General features: G+C 50.0%; 1 protein-coding gene across 13 annotated transcripts in view; it reads right to left on the bottom strand.

The window, feature by feature from the left end:
• The window catches only part of LOC118370012 (guanine nucleotide exchange factor DBS-like), a 94242-nt gene that overhangs the window by 47110 nt on the left and 19621 nt on the right, over positions 1-27511 (bottom strand). For 12 of the 13 annotated variants that reach the window (XM_052499519.1, XM_052499523.1, XM_052499525.1 and 9 more), the window contains one exon: positions 12299-12382. In XM_052499519.1, coding sequence (XP_052355479.1) covers positions 12299-12382 — 84 coding nt within the window. Of the gene's footprint in view, positions 1-12298; positions 12383-21455; positions 21701-27511 lie in introns of those variants that run through there. The other variant, XM_052499526.1, reaches the window with a different exon arrangement.

The raw sequence follows: 27511 nt of genomic DNA, 5'->3' as shown, positions 1-27511 counted from the left end.
CATCTAGCACCAGCCGTGTCACTAGTGCAGAACCAGAGCACTGTGCCCTGGTCCATCTGGTACCAGCCGTGTCACTAGGGCAGAACCAGAACACTGTGCCCTGATTCATCTGGCACCAGCCGTGTCACTAGAGCAGAACCAGAGCACTGTGACCTGATCAATCTGGCACCAGCCGTGTCACTAGAGCAGAACCAGAGCACTGTGCCCTGATCCATCTGGCACCAGCCGTGTCACTAGAGCAGAACCAGAGCATGGTGCCCTGATCCATCTGGCACCAGCCGTGTCACTAGAGCAGAACCAGAGCACTGTGCCCTGGTCCATCTGGTACCAGCCGTGTCACTAGAGCAGAACCAGAACACTGTGCCCTGATCCATCTGGCACCAGCCGTGTCACTAGAGCAGAACCAGAGCACTGTGACCTGATCAATCTGGCACCAGCCGTGTCACTAGAGCAGAACCAGAGCACTGTGCCCTGATCCATCTGGCACCAGCCATGTCACTAGAGCAGAACCAGAGCACAGTGCCCTGATCCATCTGGCACCAGCTGTGCCACTAGAGCAGAGAGCAGAACCAGAGCACTGTGTCCTGATCCATCTGGTACCATTCGTGTCACTAGAGCAGAACCAGAGCACTGTGCCCTGATCCATCTGGCACCAGCCGTGTCACTAGAGCAGAACCAGAGCATTGTGCCCTGATCCATCTGGCACCAGCCGTGCCACTAGAGCAGAGAGCAGAACCAGAGCACTGTGCCCTGATCCATCTGGCACCAGCCGTGTCACTAGAGCAGAACCAGAGCACAGTGCCCTGATCCATCTGGCACCAGCTGTGCCACTAGAGCAGAACCAGAGCACTGGGTCCCTGATCCATCTGGTACCATTCGTGTCACTAGAGCAGAACCAGAGCACTGTACCCTGATCCATCTGGCACCAGCCGTGTCACTAGAGCAGAACCAGGCACTGTGACCTGATCCATCTGGCACCAGCCATGTCACTAGAGCAGAACCAGAGCACTGTTCCCTGATCCATCTGGTACCAGCCGTGCCACGAGAGCAGAACCAGAGCACTGTTCCCTGATCCATCTGGTACCAGCCGTGTCACTAGAGCAGAACCAGAGCACTGTGCCCTGATCCATCTGGTACCAGCCGTGCCACGAGAGCAGAACCAGAGCACTGTTCCCTGATCCATCTGGTACCAGCCGTGTCACTAGAGCAGAACCAGAGCACGGTGCCCTGATCCATCTAGCACCAGCCGTGTCACTAGAGCAGAACCAGAGCACGGTGCCCTGATCCATCTAGCACCAGCCGTGTCACTAGAGCAGAACCAGAGCACTGTGCCCTGATCCATCTGGCACCAGCCGTGTCACTAGAGCAGAACCAGAGCACAGTGCCCTGATCCATCTGGCACCAGCTGTGCCACTAGAGCAGAGAGCAGAACCAGAGCACTGTGTCCTGATCCATCTGGTACCATTCGTGTCACTAGAGCAGAACCAGAGCACTGTGCCCTGATCCATCTGGCACCAGCCGTGTCACTAGAGCAGAACCAGAGCATTGTGCCCTGATCCATCTGGCACCAGCCGTGCCACTAGAGCAGAGAGCAGAACCAGAGCACTGTGCCCTGATCCATCTGGCACCAGCCGTGTCACTAGAGCAGAACCAGAGCACAGTGCCCTGATCCATCTGGCACCAGCTGTGCCACTAGAGCAGAACCAGAGCACTGTGCCCTGATCCATCTGGTACCATTCGTGTCACTAGAGCAGAACCAGAGCACTGTGCCCTGATCCATCTGGCACCAGCCGTGTCACTAGAGCAGAACCAGGCACTGTGCCCTGATCCATCTGGCACCAGCCGTGCCACTAGAGCAGAGAGCAGAACCAGAGCACTGTGCCCTGATCCATCTGGCACCAGCCGTGTCACTAGAGCAGAACCAGAGCACTGTGCCCTGATCCATCTGGCACCAGCTGTGCCACTAGAGCAGAACCAGAGCACTGTGCCCTGATCCATCTGGTACCATTTGTGTCACTAGAGCAGAACCAGAGCACTGTGCCCTGATCCATCTGGCACCAGCCGTGTCACTAGAGCAGAACCAGGCACTGTGCCCTGATCCATCTGGCACCAGCCATGTCACTAGAGCAGAACCAGAGCACTGTGCCCTGATCCATCTGGTACCAGCCGTGCCACTAGAGCAGAACAGAACCAGAGCACTGTTCCCTGATCCATCTGGTACCAGCCGTGTCACTAGAGCAGAACCAGAGCACTGTGCCCTGATCCATCTGGTACCAGCCGTGCCACTAGAGCAGAACCAGAGCACTGTGCCCTGATCCATCTGGCACCAGCCGTGTCACTAGAGCAGAACCAGAGCACGGTGCCCTGATCCATCTAGCACCAGCCGTGTCACTAGAGCAGAACCAGAGCACTGTGCCCTGATCCATCTGGCACCAGCCGTGTCACTAGAGCAGAACCAGAGCACTGTGCCCTGATCCATCTGGCACCAGCCGTGTCACTAGAGCAGAACCAGAGCACAGTGCCCTGATCCATCTGGCACCAGCTGTGCCACTAGAGCAGAGAGCAGAACCAGAGCACTGTGCCCTGATCCATCTGGTACCATTCGTGTCACTAGAGCAGAACCAGAGCACTGTGCCCTGATCCATCTGGCACCAGCCGTGTCACTAGAGCAGAACCAGAGCACTGTGACCTGATCCATCTGGCACCAGCCGTGTCACTAGAGCAGAACCAGAGCACTGTGACCTGATCTCCATCTGGCACCAGCCGTGTCACTAGAGCAGAACCAGAGCATTGTGCCCTGATCCATCTGGCACCAGCCGTGCCACTAGAGCACTAGAGCAGAACCAGAGCACTGTGCCCTGATCCATCTGGCACCAGCCGTGTCACTAGAGCAGAAGAATAATCTAATAATCAGAGCACCAGTGCACCCTGATCCATCTGGCACCAGCTGTGCCACTAGAGCAGAGAGCAGAACCAGAGCACTGTGCCCTGATCCATCTGGCACCAGCCGTGTCACTAGAGCAGAACCAGAGCACTGTGACCTGATCCATCTGGCACCAGCCGTGTCACAAGAGCAGAACCAGAGCATTGTGCCCTGATCCATCTGGCACCAGCAGTGCCACTAGAGCAGAGAGCAGAACCAGAGCACTGTGCCCTGATCCATCTGGCACCGGCCGTGTCACTAGAGCAGAACCAGAGCACTGTGCCCTGATCCATCTGGCACCAGCTGTGCCACTAGAGCAGAGAGCAGAACCAGAGCACTGGGCCCTGATCCATCTGGTACCATTCGTGTCACTAGAGCAGAACCAGAGCACTGTGCCCTGATCCATCTGGCACCAGCCGTGTCACTAGAGCAGAACCAGAGCACTGTGCCCTGATCCATCTGGCACCAGCCGTGTCACTAGAGGAGAACCAGAGCACTGTGCCCTGATCCATCTGGCACCAGCTGTGCCACTAGAGCAGAGAGCAGAACCAGAGCACTGGGCCCTGATCCATCTGGTACCATTCGTGTCACTAGAGCAGAACCAGAGCACTGTGCCCTGATCAATCTGGCACCAGCCGTGTCACTAGAGCAGAACCAGAGCACTGTGACCTGATCCATCTGGCACCAGCCGTGCCACTAGAGCAGAGAGCAGAACCAGAGCACTGTGCCCTGATCCATCTGGCACCAGCCGTGTCACTAGAGCAGAACCAGAGCACTGTGATCTGATCCATCTGGCACCAGCCGTGTCACTAGAGCAGAACCAGAGCATTGTGCCCTGATCCATCTGGCACCAGCCGTGCCACTAGAGCAGAGAGCAGAACCAGAGCACTGTGCCCTGATCCATCTGGCACCAGCCGTGTCACTAGAGCAGAGCCAGAGCACTGTGCCCTGATCCATCTGGCACCAGCCGTGTCACTAGAGCAGAACCAGAGCACTGTGCCCTGTTCCATCTGGTACCAGCCGTGTCACTAGAGCAGAACCAGAGCACGGTGCCCTGATCCATCTAGCACCAGCCGTGTCACTAGAGCAGAACCAGAGCACTGTGCCCTGATCCATCTGGTACCAGCCGTGTCACTAGAGCAGAACCAGAGCACTATGCCCTGATCCATCTGGCACCAGCCGAGTCACTAAAGCAGAACCAGAGCACAGTGCCCTGATCCATCTGGCACCAGCTGTGCCACTAGAGCAGAGAGCAGAACCAGAGCACTGTGCCCTGATCCATCTGGTACCATTCGTGTCACCAGAGCAGAACCAGAGCACTGTGCCCTGATCCATCTGGCACCAGCCGTGTCACTAGAGCAGAGCCAGAGCACTGTGCCCTGATCCATCTGGCACCAGCCGTGTCACTAGAGCAGAACCAGAGCACTGTGCCCTGTTCCATCTGGTACCAGCCGTGTCACTAGAGCAGAACCAGAGCACGGTGCCCTGATCCATCTAGCACCAGCCGTGTCACTAGAGCAGAACCAGAGCACTGTGCCCTGATCCATCTGGTACCAGCCGTGTCACTAGAGCAGAACCAGAGCACTGTGCCCTGATCCATCTGGCACCAGCCGTGTCACTAGAGCAGAACCAGAGCACAGTGCCCTGATCCATCTGGCACCAGCTGTGCCACTAGAGGAGAGAGCAGAACCAGAGCACTGTGCCCTGATCCATCTGGTACCATTCGTGTAAACTAGAGCAGAACCAGAGCACTGTGCCCTGATCCATCTGGCACCAGCCGTGTCACTAGAGCAGAACCAGAGCACTGTGACCTGATCCATCTGGCACCAGCCATGTCACTAGAGCAGAACCAGAGCACTGTGACCTGATCCATCTGGCACCAGCCGTGTCACTAGAGCAGAGCCAGAGCATTGTGCCCTGATCCATCTGGCACCAGCCGTGCCACTAGAGCAGAGAGCAGAACCAGAGCACTGTGCCCTGATCCATCTGGCACCAGCCGTGTCACTAGAGCAGAACCAGAGCACTGTGCCCTGATCCATCTGGCACCAGCCGTGTCACTAGAGCAGAACCAGAGCACAGTGCCCTGATCCATCTGGCACCAGCTGTGCCACTAGAGCAGAGAGCAGAACCAGAGCACTGTGCCCTGATCCATCTGGTACCATTCGTGTCACTAGAGCAGAACCAGTGCACTGTGCCCTGATCCATCTGGCACCAGCCGTGTCACTAGAGCAGAACAAGAGCACTGTGACCTGATCCATCTGGCACCAGCCGTGCCACTAGAGCAGAGAGCTGAACCAGAGCACTGTGCCCTGATCCATCTGGCACCAGCCGTGCCACTCGAGCAGAACCAGAGCACTGTTCCCTGGTCCATCTGGTACCAGCCGTGCCACTAGAGCAGAACCAGAGCACTGTGCCCTGATCCATCTGGTACCAGCCGTGTCACTAGAGCAGAACCAGAGCACTGTGCCCTGATCCATCTGGCACCAGCCGTGTCACTAGAGCAGAACCAGAGCACAGTGCCCTGATCCATCTGGCACGAGCTGTGCCACTAGAGCAGAGAGCAGAACCAGAGCACTGTGCCCTGATCCATCTGGTACCATTCGTGTCACTAGAGCAGAACCAGAGCACTGTGCCCTGATCCATCTGGCACCAGCCGTGTCACTAGAGCAGAACAAGAGCACTGTGACCTGATCCATCTGGCACCAGCCGTGCCACTAGAGCAGAGAGCTGAACCAGAGCACTGTGCCCTGATCCATCTGGCACCAGCCGTGCCACTCGAGCAGAACCAGAGCACTGTTCCCTGGTCCATCTGGTACCAGCCGTGCCACTAGAGCAGAACCAGAGCACTGTGCCCTGATCCATCTGGTACCAGCCGTGTCACTAGAGCAGAACCAGAGCACTGTGCCCTGATCCATCTGGCACCAGCCATGTCACTAGAGCAGAACCAGAGCACTGTGACCTGATCCATCTGGCACCAGCCGTGTCACTAGAGCAGAGCCAGAGCATTGTGCCCTGATCCATCTGGCACCAGCCGTGCCACTAGAGCAGAGAGCAGAACCAGAGCACTGTGCCCTGATCCATCTGGCACCAGCCGTGTCACTAGAGCAGAACCAGAGCACTGTGCCGTGATCCATCTGGCACCAGCCGTGTCACTAGAGCAGAACCAGAGCACAGTGCCCTGATCCATCTGGCACCAGCTGTGCCACTAGAGCAGAGAGCAGAACCAGAGCACTGTGCCCTGATCCATCTGGTACCATTCGTGTCACTAGAGCAGAACCAGAGCACTGTGCCCTGATCCATCTGGCACCAGCCGTGTCACTAGAGCAGAACAAGAGCACTGTGACCTGATCCATCTGGCACCAGCCGTGCCACTAGAGCAGAGAGCTGAACCAGAGCACTGTGCCCTGATCCATCTGGCACCAGCCGTGCCACTCGAGCAGAACCAGAGCACTGTTCCCTGGTCCATCTGGTACCAGCCGTGCCACTAGAGCAGAACCAGAGCACTGTGCCCTGATCCATTTGGTACCAGCCGTGTCACTAGAGCAGAACCAGAGCACTGTGCCCTGATCCATCTGGCACCAGCCGTGTCACTAGAGCAGAACCAGAGCACAGTGCCCTGATCCATCTGGCACCAGCTGTGCCACTAGAGCAGAGAGCAGAACCAGAGCACTGTGCCCTGATCCATCTGGCACCAGCCGTGTCACTAGAGCAGAACCAGAGCACTGTGACCTGATCCATCTGGCACCAGCCGTGTCACTAGAGCAGAACCAGAGCACTGTGACCTGATCCATCTGGCACCAGCCATGTCACTAGAGCAGAACCAGAGCACTGTGACCTGATCCATCTGGCACCAGCCGTGTCACTAGAGCAGAGCCAGAGCATTGTGCCCTGATCCATCTGGCACCAGCCGTGCCACTAGAGCAGAGAGCAGAACCAGAGCACTGTGCCCTGATCCATCTGGCACCAGCCGTGTCACTAGAGCAGAACCAGAGCACTGTGCCCTGATCCATCTGGCACCAGCCGTGTCACTAGAGCAGAACCAGAGCACAGTGCCCTGATCCATCTGGCACCAGCTGTGCCACTAGAGCAGAGAGCAGAACCAGAGCACTGTGCCCTGATCCATCTGGTACCATTCATGTCACTAGAGCAGAACCAGAGCACTGTGCCCTGATCCATCTGGCACCAGCCGTGTCACTAGAGCAGAACAAGACCACTGTGACCTGATCCACCTGGCACCAGCCGTGCCACTAGAGCAGAGAGCTGAACCAGAGCACTGTGCCCTGATCCATCTGGCACCAGCCGTGCCACTCGAGCAGAACCAGAGCACTGTTCCCTGGTCCATCTGGTACCAGCCGTGCCACTAGAGCAGAACCAGAGCAATGTGCCCTGATCCACCTGGTACCAGCCGTGCCACGAGAGCAGAACCAGAGCACTGTTCCCTGATCCATCTGGTACCAGCCGTGTCACTAGAGCAGAACCAGAGCACGGTGCCCTGATCCATCTAGCACCAGCCGTGTCACTAGAGCAGAACCAGAGCACTGTGCCCTGATCCATCTGGTACCAGCCGTGTCACTAGGGCAGAACCAGAACACTGTGCCCTGATTCATCTGGCACCAGCCGTGTCACTAGAGCAGAACCAGAGCACTGTGCCCTGACCCATCTGGTACCAGACGACTAAAGCAGAACCAGAGCACTGTTCCCTGATCCATCTGGTACCAGACGACTAGAGCAGAACCAGAGCACTGTGCCCTGATCCATCGTGTACCAGACGACTAGAGCAGAACCATAGCACTGTGCCTTGATCCATCTGGTACCAGATGACTAGAGCAGAACCAGAGCACTGTGCCCTGACCCATCTGGTACCAGACGACTAAAGCAGAACCAGAGCACTGTTCTCTGATCCATCTGGTACCAGACGACTAGAGCAGAACCAGAGCACTGTGCCCTGATCCATCTGGTACCAGCCGTGTCACTAGAGCAGAACCAGAGCACTGTTCCCTGATCCATCTGGTACCAGCCGTGTCACTAGAGCAGAACCAGAGCACGGTGCCCTGATCCATCTAGCACCAGCCGTGTCACTAGAGCAGAACCAGAGCACTGTGCCCTGATCCATCTGGTACCAGCCGTGTCACTAGGGCAGAACCAGAACACTGTGCCCTGATTCATCTGGCACCAGCCGTGTCACTAGAGCAGAACCAGAGCACTGTGCCCTGATCCATCTGGTACCAGACGACTAGAGCAGAACCAGAGCACTGTGCCCTGACCCATCTGGTACCAGACGACTAAAGCAGAACCAGAGCACTGCGCCCTGATCCATCTGGTACCAGACGACTAGAGCAGAACCAGAGCACTGCGCCCTGATCCATCTGGTACCAGACGACTAGAGCAGAACCAGAGCACTGCGCCCTGATCCATCTGGTACCAGTGTCACTAGAGCAGAACCAGAGCACTGTGCCCTGATCCATCTGGTACCAGACGTGTCACTAGAGCAGAACCAGAGCACTGTGACCTGATCCATCTGGTACCAGACCACTAGAGCAGAACCAGAGCACTGTGCCCTGATCCATCTGGTACCAGATGACTAGAGCAGAACCAGAGCACTGTGCCCTGACCCATCTGGTACCAGCCGTGTCACTAAAGCAGAACCAGAGCACTGTGCCCTGATCCATCTGGTACCAGACGTGTCACTAGCGCAGAACCAGAGCACTGTGCCCTGATCCATCTGGTACCAGCCGTGTCACTAGAGCAGAACCAGAGCACTGTGCCCTGATCCATCTGGCACCAGCCGTGTCACTAAAGCAGAACCAGAGCACTGTGCCCTGATCCATCTGGCACCAGCCGTGTCACTAGAGCAGAACCAGAGCACTGTGCCCTGATCCATCTGGTACCAGACGACTAGAGCAGAACCAGAGCACTGTGCCCTGATCCATCTGGTACCAGCCGTGTCACTAAAGCAGAACCAGAGCACTGTGCCCTGATCCATCTGGTACCAGACGACCAGAGCAGAACCAGAGCACTGCGCCCTGATCCATCTGGTACCAGACACTAGAGCAGAACCAGAGCACTGTGCCCTGATCCATCTGGTACCAGCCGTGTCACTAGAGCAGAACCAGAGCACTGTGCCCTGATCCATCTGGTACCAGACAACTAGAGCAGAACCAGAGCACTGTGACCTGATCCATCTGGTACCAGACGACTAGAGCAGAACCAGAGCACTGTGCCCTGATCCATCTGGTACCAGCCGTGTCACTAGAGCAGAACCAGAGCACTGTTCCCTGATCCATCTGGTACCAGCCGTGTCACTAGAGCAGAACCAGAGCACGGTGCCCTGATCCATCTAGCACCAGCCGTGTCACTAGAGCAGAACCAGAGCACTGTGCCCTGATCCATCTGGTACCAGCCGTGTCACTAGGGCAGAACCAGAACACTGTGCCCTGATTCATCTGGCACCAGCCGTGTCACTAGAGCAGAACCAGAGCACTGTGCCCTGATCCATCTGGTACCAGACGACTAGAGCAGAACCAGAGCACTGTGCCCTGACCCATCTGGTACCAGCCGTCACTAAAGCAGAACCAGAGCACTGTGCCCTGATTCATCTGGCACCAGCCGTGTCACTAGAGCAGAACCAGAGCACTGCGCCCTGATCCATCTGGTACCAGACGACTAGAGCAGAACCAGAGCACTGCGCCCTGATCCATCTGGTACCAGACGACTAGAGCAGAACCAGAGCACTGCGACCTGATCCATCTGGTACCAGACGACTAGAGCAGAACCAGAGCACTGTGACCTGATCCATCTGGTACCAGACCACTAGAGCAGAACCAGAGCACTGTGCCCTGATCCATCTGGTACCAGCCGTGCCACTAGAGCAGAACCAGAGCACTGTGCCCTGATCCATCTGGTACCAGACGACTAGAGCAGAACCAGAGCACTCTGACCTGATCCATCTGGTACCAGACCACTAGAGCAGAACCAGAGCACTGTGCCCTGATCCATCTGGTACCAGACGACTAGAGCAGAACCATAGCACTGTGCCTTGATCCATCTGGTACCAGATGACTAGAGCAGAACCAGAGCACTGTGCCCTGACCCATCTGGTACTAGACGACTAAAGCAGAACCAGAGCACTGTGCCCTGATCCATCTGGTACCAGACGACTAGCGCAGAACCATAGCACTGTGCCCTGATCCATCTGGTACCAGACGACTAGAGCAGAACCAGAGCACTGTGCCCTGACCCATCTGGTACCAGACGACTAAAGCAGAACCAGAGCACTGTGCCCTGATCCATCTGGTACCAGACGACTAGAGCAGAACCAGAGCACTGCGCCCTGATCCATCTGGTACCAGACGACTAGAGCAGAACCAGAGCACTGCGCCCTGATCCATCTGGTACCAGACGACTAGAGCAGAACCAGAGCACTGCGACCTGATCCATCTGGTACCAGACAACTAGAGCAGAACCAGAGCACTGTGACCTGATCCATCTGGTACCAGACGACTAGAGCAGAACCAGAGCACTGTGCCCTGATCCATCTGGTACCAGCCGTGCCACTAGAGCAGAACCAGAGCACTGTGCCCTGATCCATCTGGTACCAGACAACTAGAGCAGAACCAGAGCACTGTGCCCTGATCCATCTGGTACCAGACGACTAGAGCAGAACCAGAGCACTCTGACCTGATCCATCTGGTACCAGACCACTAGAGCAGAACCAGAGCACTGTGCCCTGATCCATCTGGTACCAGACGACTAGAGCAGAACCAGAGCACTGTGCCCTGATCCATCTGGTACCAGCCGTGTCACTAGAGCAGAACCAGAGCACTGTGCCCTGATCCATCTGGTACCATGTGTGTATGTGTGTCAGGCAGACACCTGCCTGAGTCGGCGACTAGAGGAGGACCAGAGGTTAATGATTACAACACAAAACAAGGCCTGGAGACACAGACAACCTCCAGGGGAGAGGACATACAGAGACAACCTGGAAGGAACAGGAACACAGCAGGAGTCTTTCATGACACAGCTAAAACAGTAGCGCTGCGTCACACTCTCATCCGCTGGGCTTGGAGTCATTCTAGTGGCGTACCAAGGCTGTAGCGTAGAAGTATGAATTAGAACTAGACCAAGCGTCATCTTCATCAGCTGTGTGCTCATGTGACTACTCATCAGAGGGTGGGCAGCTGTCATGAACACACACACTCATCACCCCTGGCAACCACGGAGTTATTAAACACACTGACAGACAGATATGAAGACAAATAGACTCTACACAGACTGTACACATCCTAAGAACAGGTTCCCGAGGAAGACATGTAACAGCAAGGAACTGAAGGAACTGAAGCTCGTGAAATTCAGTTAGAGACACACACACACACTCTCAACGGGTGGAGTGTTAAATTCAGTCACACACTCAGCAGCCAATCACAGCAGCACATAGTGCCACACACACTTGGCTCTTCCAACCGTTGCCGGGCCAGGTTGCCAAGTGGATCGTCGTGTCGATTAATTATTCACGGGCCGTCTCCGTGCCGTTATTATCCGTGGTAACCCGACGTGGGGCCCTATCTGGGTTGGCATCGCCGTAGTAACGGAACAAACTGAGTTGGCCCAACTCTTTGGAAATATGGGTCTGGTGTGGAACGGTTTTCCTCAGTTTACCCCCAAAGGTCGGATCGTTGCAAAAGTCTTAGTTTAGTTAAGTCATTTAGTTAAGTCATACAACAGAAATCAGTTTGAACAACCCTGCTGTACTCTATCTGGCAGCCAGAGTGCTATTCCTGTACTTTTATAAATAGGAAAATGCTGACGGATTATGTTTTGATGTTTAGGCCAGCTACTTCTCTCAGCTACTTCACTCAGCTACTTCACTCAGCTACTTCACTCAGCTACTTCACTCAGCTACTTCACTCAGCTACTTCACTCAGCTACTTCACTCAGCTACTTCACTCAGCTACTTCACTCAGCTACTTCACTCAGCTACTTCACTCAGCTACTTCACTCAGCTACTTCACTCAGCTACTTCACTCAGCTACTTCACTCATATAGTGTGATATGATTGCTGCTCATATCACACTATATGAGTGAAGTAGCTGAGTGAAGTAGCTGAGAGAAGTAGCTGGCCTAAACATCAAAACATAATCCATCAGCATTTTCCTATTTATAAAAGTACAGGAATAGCACTCTGGCTGTGGCTGCTTTGGGGATGGTTCACTGTTACTAGCTTCAGCCATATTGCTTAAGCTTTTTCCATCTGTGAAGGGAGATCTTCAAGGGCCTTGGCATAGCGTTGGGATTGGCTCACTCGGATGTTTGGGATTGAACCACTATGAGAGGTAACTATGAAGGAGGGAGCGATGGAGGGAAAAGAAAAAGACTGACCTGAGAGGAAAGCAAACCGTTTCCTGAGGTCAGGATCGATGTCTGCAGCAAACAGACGATCACTCTCCTGCTGCATGATGTCATCTGGAAGATAAGAGACAAAAAAAACGTCAACTACAGTTACATACAGTATTTACAACAATAGATGACAGATACAGTAACATATAGTATTTACAACAATAGATGACAGATACAGTAACATACAGTATTTACAACAATAGATGACAGATACAGTAACATACAGTATTTACAACAATAGATGACAGATACAGTAACATACAGTATTTACAAAAATAGATGACAGTTACAGTAACATACAGCTCAGTCTTACAGCCCTGGGCGTAAGACTGAGCTATAAATACTGTAACATACAGTATTTACAATAATAGAACATAGTATTAGTCAGACAGAGCACCTGAAATGACATGACAGAGAGAGAGAGAGGAGCAAAGACCCCACTGACCCACTTCTCAAGGAGAAGTCTCCCCAAATCCCCCCACTTCTCCAAATTTCAGTCCCAGTCTCAGTGAGGAAGAGAGTGCGGGAGGTGAGGCTGAGGAGAGGAGTAAAGAGGGGAGGAGAGGCTGCGGGAAGAGGCTGAGAGGAGGGGGAGAGGCAGAGAGAGTATTGTTGTAAATACTGTATGTTACTGTACCTGTCATCTATTATTGTAAATACTGTATGTTACTGTAGCTGTCATCTATTATTGTAAACCCCAAACAGCAAGCAATGCAGATGTAGAAGCACGGTGGCTCGGAAAAACTCCCTAGAAAGGCCGGAACCTAGGAAGATACCTAGAGAGGAACCAGGCTGAGGGGTGGAGATTATAACAGAACATGGCCAAGATGTTCATAGATGACTAATCAAGTCGACAATCTACTGGCAATTCCTTTTCAATCCTTGTCATATGAAGAGAAATTATAGACAAAACGTATCGGTGCTCATCGGTCATGAACATTACACAACAAGCTGGAAATCACAAATTCAACAATGAGTAGTTTGGAAGGAATCAGTGGCTAACTGCAAGTGTTGCAAAGCAACCACTAGCCTGCTAGTCAGACGAGTGGGCGTGTGGTCCAAGTCTGGGTTTAAGGGTCTCTTTTCCAAGCTTAAAAGGATAAACATTAAACACCATGGTTGAATACATTGGCCATACTGTCAATCCAACATGACTTCGGGTGGTTCAAAACAACTGGAAACTCAGAACTGGGAAATGGGAGACTTCAGTGAGTTCAAGAAAACTGGGAACTCTGAACAAAACTAGCTCGGACTGGGAAAATACGGTCATACAACTCGGAATTCAAAGTCAGGAACTCGAGAATCTTTCTTGAGCTCCGATCTGATGTCAAGATTCAACCTTGTGTTTTTCTGAGTTCCCGGTTGTCTTGAATGCACCATAAATCCAGAGAATGCCAGACTTCGATGACAAAGTTTGATGCCAAAATTTGCCCACGAAGGACCGCTGCACCACCTTCCTGTTCAAGTGAGCAAAGCACAACGAGGTCCAAAAATGTCTTATATGCTGCTGCATAAAGGATGTAATATGCCAAGGAGATATGTATACTGTAGCTAAGAAAGTCATAGTAAGTGTATGTTGTGTCGTAAGCTGTTAGTAGCCCATGTGCCTCACTCTAATAGTTTGTTCCTTTCCCCCGTCATAATTCAGCGTACTGTTCTGACTTGGTGGTGCACATGTAGCCTATAACCTGTTTTAGATGAATGTAATCATCGAATATTGTAAGAGCTTTCATTGTCTGCTTATATGCCTCCTTTATTTATCCTACGGTTCTGACTTGGTGTACAGGGACAATACTGTAAGAACGGCCCATGTTCTGAATTCTGTCGATGTACCTTTCAAAAGTGCTGAACAAACAGTTATATTGACTATGTCTGTCCGCTCGGTCATTAATGTCTTAATATAAATTACGGATGGCCTCTTATCCGCTCGTCGTCCCATTTGTACATCTCAATTGTCAATAGAAACCACATTTGTTTAAGCAAGTCAGCCATATCAGCTATGTTTTTTTAAAGGGAAGTAAATGAGGCTGAATGAACTGTTTTGCTGCCAGACAAGGCTTCGCTGATAGCCAGGTGTATTGGTGGTAAGGATTCACTACTTGGTGCTGAAAAGAAAGCTCTTCTGTTGGGACAGCTTTATGTAGGCCCTAACAGTTTGTGGGCACCGTTTGTCACCGTTATAGTGCAATTAATGTTTAGCGTTGTGTAGTGTGGCTTTGCTGGCATGCATATATTTTTTTCTTGAGTTTGCCCCACCATGCTAAAATCGCCACTGCCAAGGTGAGCTTAAAAAAATACTTTATTTCTCTCTATTCTTAACTCATTTTAATAAAAACGATTTGCAATGATGCTCAATTGTTTCTAACTAATGCTTGTGTACCAGTTTGGTTTTTATACCATGCTCTCCCCAATCAACCATCATCAGTATAAACCAGAAAACCCTGTGGTCACCTTTCAGGAGGGACTGACTTCAGGTCTCAGGGAAGGTGACGTCAACCTGTCAGGCTTAGCTAGCTCCACCCAGCTGGAGCCGGTAAGACTAGCATCCACACAGTGAGTGGGTCCATAGGGATCAAGGCTGAGAAACACTAATGCAGTCTATTCTAGAACCATAGACATGCATGTTGGCACTCACTGTCAGTATTCAGTCTGATGTTGGTGTAATGCATCAGGACAGGTGGACAGGCAGCCCTGGGTGGTAGGTAACAGCTCAGTCTAGCAGCCCTGGGTGGTAGGTAACAGCTCAGTCTTACTACAGACCTGGGTGGTAGGTAACAGCTCAGTCTTACTACAGCCCTGGGTGGTAGGTAACAGCTCAGTCTTACTACAGACCTGGGTGGTAGGTAACAGCTCAGTCTTACTACAGCCCTGGGTGGTAGGTAACAGCTCAGTCTTACTACAGACCTGGGTGGTAGGTAACAGCTCAGTCTTACTACAGCCCTGGGTGGTAGGTAGCAGCTCAGTCTTACTACAGACCTGGGTGGTAGGTAACAGCTCAGTCTTACAGCCCTGGGTGGTAGGTAACAGCTCAGTCTAACAGCCCTGGGTGGTAGGTAACAGCTCAGTCGAACAGCCCTGGGTGGTAGGTAACAGCTCAGTCTAACAGTCCTGGGTGGTAGGTAACAGCTCAGTCTTACAGCCCTGGGTGGTAGGTAACAGCTCAGTCTAACAGTCCTGGGTGGTAGGTAACAGCTCAGTCTTACAGCCCTGGGTGGTAGGTAACAGCTCAGTCTAACAGCCCTGGGTGGTAGGTAACAGCTCAGTCTTACAGCCCTGGGTGGTAGGTAACAGCTCAGTCTTACAGCCCTGGGTGGTAGGTAACAGCTCAGTCTTACAGCCCTGGGTGGTAGGTAACAACTCAGTCGAACAGCCCTGGGTGGTAGGTAACAGCTCAGTCTTACAGCCCTGGGTGGTAGGTAACAACTCAGTCGAACAGCCCTGGGTGGTAGGTAACAGCTCAGTCTAACAGCCATGGGTGGTAGGTAACAGCTCAGTCTAACAGCCATGGGTGGTAGGTAACAGCTTGGTCTAACAGCCCTGGGTGGTAGGTAACAGCTCAGTCTAACAGCCCTGGGTGGTAGGTAACAGCTCGGTCTTACAGCCCTGGGTGGTAGGTAACAGCTTGGTCTAACAGCCCTGGGTGGTAGGTAACAGCTCAGTCTAACAGCCCTGGGTGGTAGGTAACAGCTCAGTCTAACAGCCCTGGGTGGTAGGTAACAGCTCAGTCTAACAGCCCTGGGTGGTAGGTAACAGCTCAGTCTAACAGCCCTGGGTGGTAGGTAACAGCTCAGTCTAACAGCCCTGGGTGGTAGGTAACAGCTCAGTCTAACAGCCCTGGGTGGTAGGTAACAGCTCAGTCTAACAGCCCTGGGTGGTAGGTAACAGCTCAGTCTAACAGCCCTGGGTGGTAGGTAACAGCTCAGTCTAACAGCCCTGGGTGGTAGGTAACAGCTCAGTCTAACAGCCCTGGGTGGTAGGTAACAGCTCAGTCTAACAGCCCTGGGTGGTAGGTAACAGCTCAGTCTAACAGCCCTGGGTGGTAGGTAACAGCTCAGTCTAACAGCCCTGGGTGGTAGGTACTTCTCGCTCTGTGTTTTCCCCTCTTTCTTCCTGGTATTAGAGGTAAGGAACATCTCTAACCCATTCAGTTCCATTGAGAACTAAGGGCCCTACCCTCCTCACTGAGTGCATTGTATATGATGTGTAGAGATGCGTTCAGTCTCGTCACTGTGGTCTGTGAGCGCTCCAACTGAGACCCGGGGAAAAGCTACCAAAACAGGCCTGTCCCAGCCAGGGAAGTCTTAAGCAGCACAAAACCCCACAACACCCACAACTTCCTCCCAACCAGGCCAACACAGGCCCCACGTTTTGAGGTTGATGGGGGCCAAGGCCCCCCCGCCACCTCTACACTCATTCACAATCAGGTCAGGGGCTTAATCAGTGAAGGTCAAGGTTTACAATGTGAGGATAGAGCTGACCTGAAATTAGACAGAATCATTTCTACTCTATGCAACACATTTCTATCATGTAAGGTTTTATATCTTGTCATATTCCTTCTTGTCAGTTAACTATTGTATAACCTAAAAAGTTACAGCTCAGATCTGGATGGATGATAGCTCAGAGAAAAGGGGGAGAAATGTGGAAGAGGAGGAGGGAGAGAAAAGGGGAAAAAGGAGGAGGGAGAGGAAAGGGGAAAGGAGGAGGGAGAGGAAAGGGGAGGAGGGAGAGAAAAGGGGAAAGGGGAGGAGGGAGAGAAGGGGAAAAGGAGGAGGGAGAGAAAAGGGGAAAAGGAGGAGGGAGAGAAAAGGGGAAAGGGGAGGAGGGAGAGGAAAGGGGAAAAGGAGGAGGGAGAGGAAAGGGGAAAAGGAGGAGGGAGAGGAAAGGGGAAAAGGAGGAGGGAGAGGAAAGGGGAAAAGGAGGAGGGAGAGGAAAGGGGAAAGGGAGGAGGGAGAGGAAAGGGGAAAAGGAGGAGGGAGAGGAAAGGGGAAAAGGAGGAGGGAGAGGAAAGGGGAAAAGGAGGAGGGAGAGGAAAGGGGAAAAGGAGGAGGGAGAGGAAAGGGGAAAAGGAGGAGGGAGAGGAAAGGGGAAAAGGAGGAGGGAGAGGAAAGGGGAAAAGGAGGAGGGAGAGGAAAGGGGAAAGGAGGAGGGAGAGGAAAGGGGAAAAGGAGGAGGGAGAGGAAAGGGGAAAAGGAGGAGGGAGAGGAAAGGGGAAAGGGGAGGAGGGAGAGGAAAGGGGAAAAGGAGGAGGGAGAGGAAAGGGGAAAAGGAGGAGGGAGAGGAAAGGGGAAAAGGAGGAGGGAGAGGAAAGGGGAAAAGGAGGAGGGAGAGGAAAGGGGAAAAGGAGGAGGGAGAGGAAAGTTTCCAGTAAAGGAGATTCTACAGAGGCCTCTCTCTCCACGTTCCTTCTATGCGTTTTATCGAATGCAATCAGAGCTAAAACAAAAGATCCGACCAACAGTTTTTGTTGAATAGTTTACAATGCATTTTCACTCCAGTCATGACATTCCTTTCACATGATGGTGTGACCCCACTGACACAAAGGTTCACCACCAGTTCCACACATGCACCAACATGGTAGTTACCATGCCTCTGTGCTACACAGAGTGCTACTCCCTCTCCTGTCCCATGAATCTCTCTTTGTTTGGTCATCATGTTCCCACAAGCAGCCGGTGGTAAAACACATGTTAGCAGCCTGGAAAGACCTCCTTGCCTTTACACGTCTGGTCTGAAGGACAAAGTTACTATCACAGGTGGTACAGTCCTTGATGTCGCCCCTTGAAAAATACAGTATAATCACCCGGTCTGACATTAACCCCTAGACCCTAACCCCTCCCTTCCCCTCCCCTTTATTTAACCCCTACAGCTAACCCCTCAGTTCGCTGGTCCACGCAGTAACTTCATGTGTTGTTGTGGTATGTGGTGTATGGGCAGGGTGGGCAGGGCAGTCTTGGTATGTGGACTGAAAGGCAACCGATTGTATTGGGGATGTGGAAGTATGTGTGTGTGTGTGTGTGTGTGTGTGTGTGTGTGTGTGTGTGTGGCGTGGCGCACCATGCTGTGTGGAGCGCCATGCTGTGTGGAGCGCCATGCTGTGTGGGTATGACGTGGAGCACCATGCTGTGTGGAGCACCATGCTGTGTGGGTATGACGTGGAGCGCCATGCTGTGTGGAGCACCATGCTGTGTGGGTATGACGTGGAGCACCATGCTGTGTGGAGCACCATGCTGTGTGGGTATGACGTGGAGCGCCATGCTGTGTGGAGCACCATGCTATGTGGGTATGAGCTGGTGATGGAGCCAACTGTTGATAGTGGTGTGGCAAGAAGAAGGGCAGCTGTGTGTGTGAGTGAGAGGACAAGTAAGGGATGAACAGCCGTTCCACAGCTGTGTGTGTGTGTGTGTGTGTGTGTGTGTGTGTGTGTGTGTGTGTGTGTGTGTGTGTGGGGGGGAACCCAGTTCTATTATGGTATTACAGTCTGGGTTACCAGGTCCCCATCTGCCATGGGGATAACAACACACACGACAGTAACAACTGGGTCAAACGGCCCCCGTTGCCCTGTTGCCATGCGTGCTCACTGTGTGTGTGGGTGTCTTCTGCCCAGCCCATACATCTCTGGGTTAAATCTGGAATATTTCTACATGATGAGCTGCATTATGTGGCTACTGTTCAGTCTTTGTCAAATCCTTTTTTCTCCATGGAGCGTCAGGTGCCAACATGTTGGCTAGTCTGCTGCACTGTAAGCTACACTTTTTATACACAGCAGTATGTGGACACCCCTTCAAATGACTGGATTCGGGCTATTTCAGCCACACCCATTGCTGACTGGTGTATCCAATTTGGCAGACAGCCATGGAATTTTCATAGACAAACATTGGCAGTAATATGGCCTTACTGAAGAACTCAGTGACTTTCAACCATGGCACCTTCATAGGATGCCACCTTTCCAACAAGTCAGTTCGTCAAAATTCTGCCCTGCGAGAGCTGCCCCGGTCAACTGTAAGTGCTGTTATTGTGAAGTGGAAAGCCACACAAGTTCACAGAATGGGACCGCCGAGTGCTGAAGTGTGTAATAATCGTCTGTCCGTGGTTGCAACACTCACTACAAAGTTCCAAACCGTCTCTGGAAGCAACGTCAGCACAAGAACGGTTCGTCTGGAGTTTCATGAAATGGGTTTCCATGGCCGAACAGCCGCACACAAGCCTAAGATCATGATGTGCAATACCAAAGCTCGCCGCCATTGGACTCTGGAGCAGTGGAAACGCGTTCTCTGAAGTGACGAATCACGCTTCACCAACTGGCAGTCAGACGGACTAATCTGGGTTTGGTGGAGAAGAAATAATGGTCTGGGGCTGTTTTTAACTGTTTGGGCTTGGCCCCTTAGCTCTAGTGAAGGGAAATCTTAACGCAACAGCCTACAATGACATTCTAGATGATTCTGTGGTTCCAACTTTGTGGCAACAGTTTGGAGAAGGCCCTTTCCTGTTTCAGCATGACAATGCCCCCGTACACAAAATTAGGTCCATACAGAAATGGTTTGTTGAGATTGGTGTGGAAGAACTTGACTGGCCTGCACAGAGCCCTGACCTCAACCCCATCGAATACCTTTGGAATTAATTGGAACACCTACTGTCAGCCAGGCCTAATCGCCCATCATCACTGCCCGACCTAATGCATGTCCCCACATCAATGTTCCAAAATCTAGTGGAAAGCCTTCCCAGAAGAGTGGAGGCTGTTATAGCAGCAAAGGGGGAGACCAACTCCATATTAATGCACATGATTTTGGAATGAGATGTTTGACGAGCAGGCGTCCACACACTTTTGGTCATTAGTGTAAACCTGTGTCTGTGTGCTAGCCCTGAGAGACTGGAGGAAATGTGGCACAATGTCTTTCCGCTTGGCCAGCGGACCAGTCTGTGTGTTGACGAGCATATCTCTGTTACAGAATGGAAGTAAGAGACAGACAACACACCACTGTTCATCACCATCTCCACTGTCCCACGCTACTACACACACACACACACACACACACACACACACACACACACACACACACACACACACACACACACACACACACACACACACACACACACACACCAGATATTCAAAGGAAACAGAACATCTCTTTTAGGACACCTCTAGTCAAACTTTCCCTTGGCTTTGACAAAGGAGAGACATTCCAAAGGAGATTCCAAGGATGTGTTTTTACTCGTACTGTAAAACCTCTCTTGGTACTTAATAGTTCAGGAGATGGAAGTGGGTTCACCGTATTGATCGATGTCAACTCAGGTGTTTAATAAAAAGCATGAGCTGGTGCACACCCAGAGAAAATTATGTAGAGGTGCTGACTAACGGTGAATAAACTGGAAGCTATAGAAACAAAGGGAGTCGCACACTCCATATATATATATATATATATATATATATAACCTCAGTCATTTATTGGGTCAAAAAACACCAACGTTTCGGCATCACTGTGCCTTCTTGAGGGTGGGAGAAGCCCTGAAGGCACAGTTCAGCCGAAACATTTTTTTTTTACCCGATAAATGACTGAGAGTGTGCGACTCTCTTTGTTTTTACAACTCACGTGTTTGAGACAACATGTTAACTCATGACAAGGCAGAATATACTGAGAAAAAAACACTTCCTTAAGCTCCTGGAGAGGATTTGAAATACTTTTGGAATCAATTCAAACCAAAGAAAAATACAACAAAACAAACTGCTACAGATTTCTCAAATAAATGGACAGCCAATGAAGTGAAAATGTTGCCATGACAACGTGGCACAGATTCAATGTTGTTTTCATTTGAATTCTCTTGTTGAACATTTACTAGAATCTAGTCCTGACTACTTGGCACAGGGCAACAAACACAGTCATTGGTAGTTGAAGATTGTTAGTAACCAGGTACCAATTAACTGCTGCTACAGTGTTTCCATTTATGCAAATAGAGTATTTTTGCAAGAGGGAGGGACACATTTAGATACAACAAAGCTAAAATAAAGTGTAAAAACATGTGCATTAAACTGAAGTAGAACTTCCTCACCTCTCTGACAATACCGTTCAGTCACACACACAGCTGCACTGTATTCTGTCACATGCACTGTCAGTCACAAACACCCCCCACACAAACACCTTACCTGTTATCAAGTTGAGTTGCAGCCACATTCTGGTGATGTCATGGCAGAGCAGGGACACTGGATTGAGGGCCATCCTGTCCCCCCTCTCCCCCGGGAGAACACACACACACACACACACTCCCAAACAGACATACACACACTCTCAGAATAAGCGGTCGTGTGAGCGGCAGCCATCCATTCCTCCACAGCCTGAGTGCTGAGACTTCAGCCATACACTGAACGCTCCGTCACTGGGCGGCACACACACACACACACACACACACTCACCACACCCCCATCCCTCCCCCTCTGTCTCCATATACACACTCAGCCAGACTGGGCTCAGTTTCAGATTACACCTCCCAATGATCCCTCTCTCCCAGGTACTGAAAGAGCGTAAACAAACGACTCAGAGAGAGAAATAGACAGACACAGAGAGACGGAGAGAGGGAGAGAGAAAGAGAGAGAGAGACGGAGGAAGGGAGGTGGAATGAGAGAGAGAGGAGGAAGGGAGGGGGAAAGAGAGAGAGAGAGAGAGACTGAGGGAGAGAGAGAGACAGAGGAAGGGAGGGGGAAGGGGGGTGTGAAGAGGGGCGAGAGGGAGAAAGAAGGGAGGGGTTTGTAGATTTCTCTCCCAGTCTTCCCTTTTACCAGCTCTGTTCTAGACACTCAGAAGACACCAGGTGATCTGGACCCCTGACATTGACCTCTAGTCTCACACAGCTGTTGTCTCCTGACCCCCCTTGTGTGTCTGTGTGGTGTGTGTGTCTCTGTGGTGTGTGAGTCTGTGTCTGTGTGATGTTTGTGTGTACTTAGCCATAGATCTACAGAGTTTTGATTATTTTAATGTCAATGAGGCAAACTGTTAGAAAATGTGAAATGCAGAATGTCTACGGTCAGTGTTAATTGCCGGTGGTCCTATCTGCTGAGCCTCTCCTTGACATAAAAGTCCAGACGGACTTGGTGCATGACTCATGGGTCACAGCTAGTGAGATAGTGAAGCAGTGGGCTAATCTCCTCAGGAAGTAATACGAGACTCTAGCTGAGATGGTTACACACAGATGAGCTCTGTGTGGGAAATCCCCTCAACTCACTACACAGATCCCATCGCACATGGCAATCAACTAGAGGTCGACCGATTAATCGGATTGGCCGATTTCAAGTTTTCATAACAATCAGTAATCTGCATTTTTGGACACCGATTGTGGCCGAATATTATTATTTTTTATCTTTATTTAACTAGGCAAGTCAGTTAAGAACACATTCTTATTCTCAATGACGGCCTAGGAAAGGTGGGTTAACTGCCTTGTTCAGGGGCAGAATGACAGATCTGTACCTTGTCAGCTCGGGGATTCGATCTTGCAACCTTCCGATTACTAGTCCAACGCTCTGACCACCTGCTTTACATCGCACTCCACGAGGAGCCTGCGTGGCACGCTGACTACCGGTTACGCGTTTCAGCTAGCATTAAACTTATCTTATAAAAAACAATCAATCTTAACATAATCACTAGTTAAACTAGTAATATCATCAACCATGTGTAGTTAACTAGTTTGTCCTGCGTTGCATATAATCAATGCGATGCCTGTTAATTTCTCATCGAATCACAGCCTACTTCTCCAAACGGGTGATGATTTAACATGCGCATTCGTGAAAAAAGGGTTGCTGTTTTCGATGCGTTCCTGGTTCGAGCCCAGGTAGGGGCGAGGATAGGGACGGAAGTTATACTGTTACACTGGCAATACTAAAGTGCCTGTAAGAACATCCAATAGTCAAAGGTATATGAAATACAAATGGTATAGAGAGAAATGGTAAATGGTATAGTCCTATAATTCCTAAAATAACTACAACCTAAAACGTCTTACCTGGGAATATTGAAGACTCATGTTAAAAGGAACCACCAGCTTTCATATGTTCTCATGTTCTGAGCAAGGAACTTAAACGTTAGCTTTTTTACATGGCACATATTGCACTTTTACTTTCTTCTCCAACACTTTGTTTTTGCATTATTTCAACCAAATTGAACATGTTTAATTATTTATTTGAGGCTAAATAGATTTTATTGATGTATTTTATTAAGTTAAAATAAAAGTGTTCATTCAGTATTGTTGTAATTGTCATTATTACAAATAAATATATTAAAAAACGACCGATTAATTGGTATCAGCTTTTTTTGGTACTCCAATAATCTGTATCGGCGTTGAAAAATCATAATCGGTCGACCTCTACAATCAACCCCCCTCCCCCGACTCACGCTACAGCCATCCAGACATCCATCCAGACATAGGAGACAACCGTCTGTCTGGCCATGGTGGAGAGGACAGAGTCATGTACTTCCTCTTTAGTTCTATTTATATTGTCATTGTGGTCCTTTATGAGATGGTCACCTAGTGATGAAGTCATGTATCTGACAGTGCTACATGTTTACACATAGAATACAGAACAGATTAGGAGACCCCTCTACATACAGGATGTTGTATAATCCCAGGCAGTATTCAGACAGGGTGGCATTAGGTTTTTCATTTAAAGTAAAAACTGAAATGACTGCGAGATTAGAGATGAGGGACGATGGGGTTTAAAAATGAATTGGTTTCATCCCATCTCTCTCTCCAGTCTGTGTCCTATAGACTCCCACAGTCCAATATATCTAGAGACAGAGTATTACCAGCAACCTCTCGTCAGGCTGGTTCTGGCTCCCAGACTACAGCAGACAAATGACTGTGGTCTCATGGGATAATAGAAAAGGATCATTGACCTGTTACGGTGTGTCTCTCTGCCCCAGGGCCACTCCATCCCTCCCTTTCAATCGTTTCCCCGTCCCTTCCCCAATACTTATCTACCTCATGTTACACAGCATTATAATAACTTGATTATAAACATGCCAATAACATAGGTAATGCTATGTGAGTTATGTTATCTGAGTTATTGCTACGCATAAATATGCGTACAATATGCATCACTTCAATTACTTTCGAAAGACATCAATCCAGGCCCTACAGTAATTAGTCAAACACATCTGATGTCAGTCAACAGGGACAGACTCAGGAGTAAACAAGCTTGCATCCCAAATAGCTCCCTAGTTCCTATTTAGGGGGGTCAAAAGTAGTGCACTATAAAGGGAATAGGGTGCCACTTGGGAAACACACCAAGTGTGTCTGATCCAAATCCTTTTACATTGTCTCTCTGTCGGCGTAGTGATGAAAATAGACTGCCGTTACTGTATTTGTCCCCATTAGACCCAGGAACCAGGAAGCATATGGAGATTCAGCCTGTCAGCTGTTCTACTGTATTATGGGATGGCTGACAGCCTTCCTGTCACATGGTCCCACTGTAGGGGTGCGTCTCATCTCATATATCTATACTGACCTGATAACTGATATGAAATCCAGGGCAGAAGATGGGAAGTAGACAGGGACAGTGTGTGATCTGTGTGACACTGAATGCTGACTCTAGTGGTAGTTTATAAGTGGTAGTTTATAAACGGACAGGTTCCTGTGGCTGCTGGATTGCTCTGGGACACATGAGGCGTCTATTCACAGGGCAAGGTGCACAACAGACCGGTCAGCATTTCATTTCCAAGAAACAGATTTTTAGGCAACTTAGTTGTGACCCATGCCTGGCCTGCTATGTTGTAAATTGTAAACATTGACACCCCTGGACTAGATGCTTCTGTCAATGTCTACAATGTAGACTAATCTATTGGTACGATGCTCGGTTTGTTTGCATTACGTGCAACACTTGTACCTGTGTGATGCAGTTTCCTTCTGAATAGTTTGTGTACATTTGAACAATAGAGGATGGATTGTCTTGTTGTTGACTGATGGAACTAAATACATGACTAATAGCAGCTGGAGCCAGGTACTATTAACATGACTTGAAGTTAGTGTTATGGGTGGAGTCCCCACAGTCTCTGAGACAACTGTGAAGTGTGTGTTTGTGTGTACATTATGTGTGAGACAGAAGCTGGTCCTGTGGGTGAGGGAAATCGACCTGTCCAAGGGTCAAACATACTAGCTTTATTCTGCGCGGAACTTGTTGACAACTGAGCTTAGTACTTAGGCCACAAGTGTCAAACTCATTCCACAGAGGGCCAGGTGTCTGCAGGTTTTGGTTCTTCTCCCTTTCAACTAAGACCTAGACAACCAGGTGAGGGGAGTTCCTTACTACTTACTCAATCAATCAAGGACAAGGGAGGAGTGAAAACCTGCAGTCACTCGGCCCTCTGTGGAATGAGTTTGACATGTGATCTAGGCGGTTGATATCAACGTTTAATTTATAACGTGACTGATAACATGAGATTAGTGCTGACCGTTGGCAGGCCTGTTCAGTTGAAGGAAGTCGTTGTCGTGGTTGATAAACATGTACTGGTCTTTTTAGTGGCCTGAGATGAAACAGTGGGTCTGGGGGGGCATGGGGGAGACTGGAACCAGACTAACTGCTCTGATTGACTGTTTATGCCGGGCTTCCCCCATCTCTTTATTCAAACACCATATGTTCCCTCCCCCCATAAACTTACCAGGAAAATCAACATTGAGGTGTGACTTAAGGCCTGTGGGATCTGTGTAGGTGTACGAGAACAGCCACCAGATGCTGACATGATCTCAGGGGAATTTATAGAACGGGAACACTGGGACATGTTAGGACTCATAAGACAATTGACCATCCACTGAGTCAATAAAGGATTAGACTTGTCTCTAGTTCATCTGTCAAACCATTGGACAGGAAAACACCTAAAATCTAAATGTTACTTTTGAGATCATTTATAGTACAAGAGAACAACAACCAATCTTTCATATTACCTTTCTCTGACACTGTATGTGTATTTGTTTACCAAAGGGAGTGGCTGGTCACTCTCTGTCTCTGTCTCTCAACCTCTCTATATCCTTCTCCATCTCTCTGTTTCTCAACCTCTCTATATCCTTCTCTGTCTCTCTGTTTCTCAACCTCTCTATATCTTTATATCCTTCTCCGTCTCTCTGTTTCTCAACCTCTCTATATCTCTATATCCTTCTCTCAGTTTCTCAACCTCTCTATATCTCTATATCCTTCTCCGTCTCTCTGTTTCTCAACCTCTCTATATCTCTATATCCTTCTCCGTCTCTGTTTCTCAACCTCTCTATATCCCTATATCCTTCTCCGTCTCTCTGTTTCTCAACCTCTCTATATCCCTATATCCTTCTCCGTCTCTCTGTTTCTCAACCTCTCTATATCCCTATATCCTTCTCCGTCTATCAACCTCTCTATATCTTTCTCCGTCTCTCAGTTTCTCAACCTCTCTATATGTCTATATCCTTCTCCATCTCTCAGTTTCTCAACCTCTCTACATCCTTCTCCATCTCTCAGTTTCTCAACCTCTCTATATCCTTCTCAGTCTCTCTGTTTCTCAACCTCTCTATATCCCTATATCCTTCTCCGTCTCTCTGTTTCTCAACCTCTCTATATCTCTATATCCTTCTCTCAGTTTCTCAACCTCTCTATATCTCTATATCCTTCTCCGTCTCTGTTTCTCAACCTCTCTATATCCCTATATCCTTCTCCGTCTCTCTGTTTCTCAACCTCTCTATATCCCTATATCCTTCTCCGTCTCTCTGTTTCTCAACCTCTCTATATCCCTATATCCTTCTCCGTCTATCAACCTCTCTATATCTCTATATCTTTCTCCGTCTCTCAGTTTCTCAACCTCTCTATATGTCTATATCCTTCTCCATCTCTCAGTTTCTCAACCTCTCTATATCTCTATATCCTTCTCCATCTCTCAGTTTCTCAACCTCTCTATATCCTTCTCAGTCTCTCTGTTTCTCAACCTCTCTATATCCCTATATCCTTCTCCATCTCTCAGTTTCTCAACCTCTCTATATCCCTATATCCTTCTCTCAGTTTCTCAACCTCTCTATATCTCTATATCCTTCTCCATCTCTCAGTTTCTCAACCTCTCTATATCCTTCTCAGTCTCTCAGTTTCTCAACCTCTCTATATCCCTATATCCTTCTCCATCTCTCAGTTTCTCAACCTCTATATCCCTATATCCTTCTCCATCTCTCAGTTTCTCAACCTCTCTATATCCCTATATCCTTCTC

The sequence above is a fragment of the Oncorhynchus keta genome, chromosome 37 (assembly GCF_023373465.1).
Source record: "Oncorhynchus keta strain PuntledgeMale-10-30-2019 chromosome 37, Oket_V2, whole genome shotgun sequence".
In the NCBI taxonomy this organism is placed as follows: Eukaryota; Metazoa; Chordata; class Actinopteri; order Salmoniformes; family Salmonidae; genus Oncorhynchus; species Oncorhynchus keta.
Note: the sequence above shows the minus strand (reverse complement) of the source record. Positions and strands in the feature narration are given on the sequence as shown.